At 42.9% G+C, this 9,042-nt stretch overlaps 1 protein-coding gene across 1 annotated transcript in view; it reads right to left on the bottom strand.

Moving 5' to 3' along the window:
• LOC308329874 (NACHT, LRR and PYD domains-containing protein 3-like) overlaps nucleotides 1-7,666 on the bottom strand; it is a gene marked incomplete at both ends in the record, with an annotated part of 17,151 nt that extends 9,485 nt beyond the window's left edge. The window contains 2 exons of the mRNA XM_080784375.1: nucleotides 5,149-6,557; nucleotides 7,607-7,666. Coding sequence (XP_080640501.1) covers nucleotides 5,149-6,557; nucleotides 7,607-7,666 — 1,469 coding nt within the window. The remainder of the gene's footprint in view (nucleotides 1-5,148; nucleotides 6,558-7,606) is intronic.
• Nucleotides 7,667-9,042: the final 1,376 nt, after the last annotated feature.

The raw sequence follows: 9,042 nt of genomic DNA, 5'->3' as shown, positions 1-9,042 counted from the left end.
TACCCCCTCAGGCCGGGCACCCATATTTGGGTTCTGTACAGTATGTACAGTATTCAAAAATGTAAATTTTATTCAAAATTTATTTGAAGTTTTTCAGAAACCTTAGGTCAGGATTTAGAGGCGTTTTTAGAATCGGCCTTAGGCCTAAATAGGTTAAAAAGTTGCTGTGAAAGAATATATACTGTATTCAAAGATTTGCGCCACATTTTCAAAATCTGAAGTATAACATAATGCTTAAAACACCAAAAGGGGTTCCCGTCCTGAATGGGTTAACCCATTCATGACAGCTCATAGTGTGGCACCTAGTGACACGCTACGAGCTTGTAGATCTGCTATTTTTGTTTTAATCGCGAAAGTGTGGCGCAAATCTTTGAATATATATTCTTTCAGAGCGAACCTTTTTAGCTCAAATCTTTGCATCTGGGGGGAGTCCCTGGAACAACATCCACGGCCAAATACAGATAATTCTGGGGGTCCTTGACATGTTATTCTGTGTCATTAACTGTATTTAGTCAAGTCCACTTTAATTGTATAGCACATTCCATACTAGATAAACTCAGTGTGCTTCATATAAAAAAATACAGTACCTGCACGAACGAACGCACGCACGCACGCATTCCAAAACATACAGTAACCACTTCAGCCCTAAATGCTTACCAGGGGGGCAGTCAGAGAGATATTTTGTGAAGCCACTAAGGAAATGAAAGTTCATATAATGGCCTGTTGTGGCGCTGTCACTGGACCCAGAAAAACCCATAGCCCCATAGAAGTCCATGTATTTTGGCCCAACTTCACCTAGACCAGGGGTGCCCATTACGTCGATCGCGGTCGACCAGTCGATCGCAAGAGCTGCGCAGGTAGACCGCTTGGCCTGACAACAAAAAAATAAAAAATAAACAATCCTCGCCTCGGGCAGGCGGCGGCGGCTTTAAAACCCCCCACAATGCAGTGCCTTGTTTTCAAGTGTGAGGAACGTCGGGTCTGTTCTGTTGTTAAACAAACAAATTAAAAGGATCTATCCATCATTGCTCATATAGCAAGATGCGCGCGGCAAAGAAGCCTAAAACCTATCACTTCCATGCAGAGTGGGAAGAAGATTTTTTTTTCACGATGTCACATTCCAACTGCGTTTGCCTTATATGCAATATCAGCGTCTTTGCAAAGAAAGGAAATGTGGAGAGGCATTTTACATCACTTCATAAAAAGTACAACAGTGAATTCCCTCCCAACAGTGAACTGAGAAGGACAAAGTTGAGCGACCTGAAAACGCAGTTAACAGAGCAGCAGTTAAAATTCACAAAGCCCAATTCTAAAGCAAAGGCAGCCACTGAAGCGTCATTCCGGGTCAGTCACATGCTCATTCGAGGTAAGAAGTCCTTCCAAGATGGACAGATGGCAAAAGACGCCTTCCTTGTGGCAGCAGACTCCTTATTTTGTGATTTTAAAAACAAATCTGAAATAGTATCAGCTGTCAAGTCCCTGCAGTTATCCAGAAACACTGTTACACGGCGCTGTGAAATGATGGCCGTTGATTTGACGCAGCAACTTAAAAAAAACATTGCAAAATGTGAGTGTTTCTCGCTGCAGCTAGACGAGTCCACTGATATAAGTGATACAGCACAATTGTGCATTTTCATCAGAATGGTGTTTAAAGATATGACAGCCAAAGAGGAACTATTAACAATCCTACCAATGAAGGCAACCACTCGGGGTGAGGACATTTTTCAGACATTCAAAGACTTTGTTGACAAAAACCAGATCACAATGTCTAAATTGGTCTCAATCAACACTGACGGCGCACCTGCAATGGTGGGGCGCAGAAATTGATTCATCGCCAAATGCAAGCAAGACAACGATTTCCCCGACTTTGTTAACTATCACTGCATAATACACCAGCAAGCGCTATGTGCGAAAATGTTGAACATGAAAGAGGTGATGGATGTGTCATTGAAAGTCGCATGCTCTATCCGGGCCAGAGCACTTCAGAGACGGTTGTTCCGTGCGCAACTGGAAGAGGCTGACAGCGACCACACTGACCTTTTGCTACACACCGATGTCAGATGGCTTAGTAGGGGCAAATTCTTGCAAAGGTTCCGTGAGCTCCTACCAGAGATAAAAGCGTTTCTCCTTGGTGCTTCACATGCAGAATACACACAACTTGATGACGCACAGTGGCTGCTAGATTTGGCATTCTTAACTGATGTGACAAACATGTTGAATGAGCTTAACTTGGAGCTGCAAGGGAAAGACAAAAATGTGGTCGACATGATCAGCTCAGTTAACTGTTTCAAAAGCAAACTAAAAATGCTGTTATCAAAGATGCAGCGCAAGGAACTGAGGAAGTTCCCAAACCTAGAATCCGAGCTGGAGAGGCAAGGGTTGGCTAGGGCGCAATTTGACTGTGCACGCTACACAGAGCAAATAAAAAATGTGCAGTCTGACTTTCACAAACGCTTTCAAGATTTTGCCTTACTCGAGCCCATCGCAACATTCATGTGCTTTCCATTCAGAGAAGACACTGATGTTGATGCCATCGCCACGAAAATAGCAACACTTTTTAACATGCGTTGGAGAATGAAATCATGGCACTGCAGGCTGACATACAGCTAAAGTCGCGAGCCCGCGATGGAGAGTTTTGGAATTTACTCGTGGAGGAAAAGTATCCAAACATCAGGACTTGTGCAGCCTCGCTCACAGCGTTATTTGGCTCCACATATTTATGTGAATCAGCATTTTCCCACATGAAGATAATTAAGTCCAAATATCGTTCCACGTTGACGGACGATCATTTGGAGGCCTGTTTAAGACTAGCTGTCAGCAGTGACACTCCGGATTACGCAGCGCTGACGGACTCCATTCAGTGCAAGCAGTCATCTGATTAAGGTAGGAATCTGAGCATGCGCGCGCGTGTGTGTGTGTCCTGAATAGCGCTGCTATTTAAGATAGTGAGCAATGAAATGTTGTTTAAAGATGCATGTGTTGATTTGGTTTCTTAGCCTTGCTTTCTTTTTGTCGTTTTCACAGGGACAGTCAACAAGAGAGAGAGAGAGTGGGAAAGACAGAGAGCTTCAAGCAATCAGTGCCAAAACTTGTTTATATAAGGCAGGAATAATAACTTGACAGAGACTGGTCAAGACAGAGCTGTTTTATTCACTGTGCAATGCACAGCTATTTTTTTTTTCTTCATGTGAACCCAAACAGTGTTATACCGTGTTGTTTCATGGCTTATTAATGAGAAAGTAAGAGACTCTTTATTGTACCTGTTGTTTCATGGTTTATTGATAGTGTGCTCTTTGAGTTGAGTGGTGCATTATTCCTTCATGTGATTGTGTATGCTTTTTATGCGTGATACTTGAGCAATATGTTATTACAAAGAGTAACTTTAACAAAAAATCTCTTCTTTGCAATGTGGGGTAACTGAAAAGCTAAATAAATAGAATTGATTTTGAAACAATCCTAATGCCTTAATGTTATTTATTTTGCCATATACTGTAGGTAAATATTTTGAGTATTTTAAGGGATGGGATAATTATTTTTTGGGTTGGTAGATCACCTTGAGCTGGCAATTTTAAAAGTAGACCTCAAGTCAAAAAAGTGTGGGCACCCCTGACCTAGACTGTATTACCTTAATAAACATGGTCATGAATACTTTTTGCTTCCAGTCACTAGTTTAAAGTCTCATTTCTAATGTCATAATATTCTTTTTGGAAAATTATGGTCCCATTTATAAAAAAAATTACCATAAAGTCGCGCATGTTCTGAGGGGCGTGGCTACCGTTACAGTCTATGAACGTGATCCCCCACCCACTCGAGTCAAAATAAAAACCAACGAAGAAGAAGGGGGAAGTCCCGCCTCGTTGTCTGGGCCAGCCAATGGGCCAGCTGGCCTGAGCTGGGCCAAAACGGATCTAGAAAGATGGCGACTTCCATTGCAAGGACTGACAGGCTTCATTTTATGTTCATGTTAGACCCGCGGAACGCTTTGTCCATATTTTTTACAGTCTATGTTCTCTACAAGCTCACAACGCACCGCAATGACACACGTTGTAACCTTGTATCAGCTATTTAAAAATGAATATTTGTATACATTTTGATAACTGGTGAAATGGGACATTTTGCGTAATGAGTACTTTTACTTTAAGTATTTTATGTATATTTTGCTTTGAATTCAACTTTGAATACCAGACTTATAACATTGTGGTATTGAGAACTTTTGTCCCTACCTAACTGACCACAGGCCTTGGAAAATAAGATGTTAACCACATTAAGTCAGGCGTCCATATTTTTGGCAGATGAAAATGCTCAATGGTGCCACATAGTTTTATACTAAGCTAAGCCTTTCTCAAACCTTTTCATGTCACATAACCTCAAATAAAAAAGTATTGTTCAGCCCAACTTGTTCTGAAAATAGCTGATCGTATGTAGTGAGTGTAGGAGTCAGACCACCTGTCTCAACTACATTAACATAGTGAATGTAGGAGTCAGATAACTTGTCTCAACTAACATAGTGAGTGTATGAGTCAGATCACCTGTCTCAACTAACATAGTGAGGGTAGGAGTCAGATAACCTGTCTCAACTAACATAGTGAGTGTATGAGTCAGATCACCTGTCTCAACTAACGTAGTGAGTGTATGAGTCAGATCACCTTTCTCAACTATAGTGAGGGTAGGAGTCAGATCACTTGTCTCAACTAACATAGTGAGGGTATGAGTCAGATCACCCGTCTCAACTAACATAGTGAGTGTAGGAGTCAGATCACCTGTTTCAACTAACATAGTGAGTGTAGGAGTCAGATCACCTTTCTCAACTAACATAGTGAGGGTAGGAGTCAGATCACCTGTCTCAACTAACATAGTGAGGGTAGGAGTCAGATCACCTGTCTCAAGTAACATAGTGAGGGTATGAGTCAGATCAACTGTCTCAACTAACATAGTGAGTGTAGGAGTCAGATCACATGGCTCACGGGCCATTTTTCAGTGAAAAGTGGATAATAAAGTGTTGATAAAATTGTGCTGATTTGTGAATGTAACTTGCTTTAATTTCATCCACGATCCTTTTCCATTGCAGGAAGGGACACAGAGGGGAAAATGTGAAAGTTGAATTAACTAGCCCAGGTGGCACTAATAACTTGACAATGAACTACTAACTTAGCCGTTATGCAGTTCCTCAAAGCTGGGATCAGTCTCCGTAGCCCCTCCAAGGATGTCTTGTATTCGCTCAGGTCCAACTCATCCAGAACCTCCTCTGACATCTGCAGCATGTAGGCCAGAGCTGAACACTGGATCTCAGAGAGTTTCTCTGTCTTGTTCTCTGACTTCAGGTATGTTTGGATGTGCTGGTATACTGACTGGTCCTTCATCTCCATCAGACAGTGGAAGATGTTGATACATCTGTCAGGTGAGGCATCGGTGTTCATCTCCTTCAGGTTCTGGATGGCTTTCTGGACGCTCTCTGAACTGTTCTCTGTCTTACCCAGCAGGGCTCGTAACAGACACTGATTGGACTCCAAAGAGAGGCCATGAAGGAAACGCACAAAGAGGTCCAGGTGGCCGTTTTCACTCTTCAGGGCTTTGAGCATGGCTTTCTTCAGGAAACCGTCCAGGGACCTGATCTTTTCTAATTTCAGGAATATCAGCCAGGAATCGTCAGCCAGGAACCAGTACAATACATTCATCTTCCTCTCTGTGAAACAATGGAACAGATAAACTGCAGCCAGAAACTCCTGAACGCTCAGATGAACAAAGCAGTAGATGTGCTCTCCCTGGAAGCAATCACTGTCTTTTTTGAAGATCTCTGTGCACAAGGCTGAGTACTGTGGGGCTTCTTCAACACCAAGACCACATTCTTTCAGGTCTTTTTGGTAGAAGATCAGGTTCCCTGTCTTCAGGTGTTCAAATGCCAGTCTGGCCAGCTTCAACAGAAGAACAGCTCTATCAGCCAGTGTCCCATCCTTCCATGCCTGAAGAGAGACGAAGCGGCAGTACATCTCAGTCTGGGTCTTGGGCAGCTCACCTGTCGGGTCTGTCTTCAACATGGGCTGCAAAACTGTGACAGTGATCGAACAGAACATTGGGATTTCACACATGATGCGGATGCTTCTTGATTCATTGATGTGTGAGATGACTCTGTTGGCCTGGTTCTCATCACTGAATCTCTTCATGATGTACTCCTTCTTCATGTCATCACTGAACCCTAGCACTTCTGTCACTATGTCAACAAAACAAGAAGGGATCTGTTTGGCTGCTGCAGGGCGTGTGGTTATCCAGATGTGAGCACAGGGTAGCAGTTTTCCTTCTATGAGGTTTACCAGTAAGACTTCCAGTGAGGTGGGATGGGTGAAGTCATAGGGGCAGACACGGGCCGTCTTGAAGCGTAAATTAAATTTGCTTTCATCGAGACCATCGAAGACAAACAGAAGTTTGAAGGGACTTTGGTCGTAATCTTTGATTCCTGACTCCTGCAGCGTTGTGAAGATATAATCGAGAGCCTCTTCCGGGATGAATTTGGTTGTGTGGATGCATTCGTGAATTAGTTGTGACAAACTAAACTCTCCTCCCTGCAGCAAATTTAGATGGCGGAATTGGAACACAAATGTGAGATGTGGAAGTTCATTTTCTTTCTTTGCCCAGTCAGAAACAAACTTGTGTACGAGAAAGGATTTGCCAATTCCTGCGATACCAATGGTCATCACTATTCTGATGTTTTCTCCAGAAGGTGATTTAAAGATTGCACTGAGTCGGATCTCCTGGCCTGCTTTCTTCATCTCCATATGTATGACATCATGCTCACTGCTGAACTCTGTGTCCTCCAATTGTATGATTCTGACATGTGTGTAGCATCCTTTAAAATGCTTCTTATCCTCCATTTGGAATGTCCCTTCAGGTACACTCGCAAATGGTTTTACAACTCTTGCTTTAAGACCGTTTTGGTAGAAGGAAATACGTCGCTTTACATGTCCTTGTGTGTCCACGAGCAAATCTGGAAGGAACAAAGTCAATCCTTATATTAATAGAAAGTATTACACGGGTGAGTTTTCTTAACTTGATGAATAATAATAGCATACATTATAACACTTAAAAAAGAGTATAAAATCTATTTTGAATCACTGCATGATTACAATGTATCTGCTTTGTTGCTTATTTAAAAAAATCACACCGTGTGAACTGAGTGGTGCAATTCCCCCCCCCCCCCCTCTCTCTCTCTCTCTCTCTCTCTCTCTCTCTCTCTCTTTCTCTCTCTCTCACATTAGAGACACAGCACTACCCCTCTCTCTGTTTCTGGCGCCCCCTACTGGTGTAAATACGTAACATACTCGTTCTCAAACACACAGGTACACAGGTACATGGACATTGCTGGATGTAGGAGTGGTTGCACCACTCAACAAAGGTGATAGTGATATATAGGTGACAGTCAGCTCTGTTGCACAAGTTTTTTATCACCACTGTAAGTATGCTAGACAGAAGTAAATAGACAATACATTTTGACCAGACGAAAACATATTTAAAATAATATTTCAATCAGAATAACTTTTTATGTAACTAAATACTTTTCCTCTGCACACTGACTAGAGACACTCTGCTCCTATTGAAATTAATGAATGATTACCTTCCTGTGGAGGCTGTGAGGACGTGGTGAGGGGACTGCTACCTGAAGACTCTCCAACATCACTGACATCTGCTACGAGAGAGAGAGAGAGAGAGAGAGAGAGTTGTCTCATTTGAGGAGGTGAATTCGTCTCATTTGGGGGGGTGAATTTTGTAAGGAGGGCTGTTCTGTGTAAGGAGTGCTGATATGTGAAGATGGTTGGTTCTTTTAAACAGCTGGTGGATGGAAATTAAGTTCCAGCCATGCAGCAAAATGACGACCAGAAAACGGGAGACGCTTGCCTCGGGACCGTACCTATGTTCCCTCAGCCCTATGTTCCCTCGGGTCCGCGTCAATATGCCGACGGTCCGATCGACAACCTACCTCAAACCCTCACCCTAACCTCCCCCGGGGCAGACACCTAAACCTAACCACCCACCCTCTCCCGACCCCCAGCGCACCTCGGACCAATGCTCCTTCTGAGGGAACATAGGGCTGAGGGAACATAGGTATGACCCCCTTGCCTCTGCGGCAAGTGGAAGTCGCGCACGAGCGTCATTTTCCATCCACCAGCTGTTTAAAAACCAGGAAGAGACGCCTGCCGCTGGCGGCTTTTGGCATCTTCGTGACTCCACTGTGTGGAAGCATCCTTTGTGATGCCATCTTGATTGGCATCACAATCACAACCCGATTGGTTGTTGTCCCCATGGTGCCTTCCAAACAGGAAGTGATTGAATGTAATAGAGACACACACAGCGCCACCACTTCTGGTCCGTTAGAACGGTCAGGCCAGCCATAGAAGCCAGTTGAAATGCAACTGTACTTACAGCCTACTTTTAAAATGATATTGATTTAAATAAAAATATGTTTCCAAATGTATGGAGTGTCTTTGTCAACATATCTTCAGTGTGTCTCACATTTAATTTACAACTTGAATGGGTTACCCATTATGTTAACAGAGCAGAGGGGAGACGCATTTCAGTGACACAGCTGTCTCTACGAGGCTACGAGTCTATATTTTGAACTTGTCACGTGGGCTTATATATGTTTTACGCACCGCGGAGCTCTGACGGTGTGTTTTACCGTTGTTGTATAATTATCTTGGCTGAATGTAGTTGGGGAAATAACCCAACTAAATGGAGGAGTAACTTATCCTGACATTTTCAACTACCTAGTCAATTCTCCAGATTAGTATTAATAATTAGTCTTGCAAGATGCTGTTTGGATATTTTTCCACACATAGATAGCCTATAAAACGAAACACAAATGTATTGAAAATGGCAGGTGTGTGACATTAAAACGGAGGAATCAAACATGGGACAGTACTGTAATAGAAAACATTTCTTTATGACTTATTTTCTAACGGACCAGAAGTGGTGGCACTGTCTCATTTGGGGTCGTGAATTTGTCGGCGTCTCTATGGTCTATGCTGAATGTATTGTATTGAAATATAGTAG

The sequence above is a fragment of the Protomyctophum bolini genome (genome assembly GCF_963924005.1).
Source record: "Protomyctophum bolini genome assembly, chromosome: 15".
NCBI classification, from domain to species: Eukaryota; Metazoa; Chordata; class Actinopteri; order Myctophiformes; family Myctophidae; genus Protomyctophum; species Protomyctophum bolini.
The sequence above is the reverse complement of the archived record's forward strand: the minus strand, read 5'-3'. Positions and strand labels throughout refer to the sequence as shown.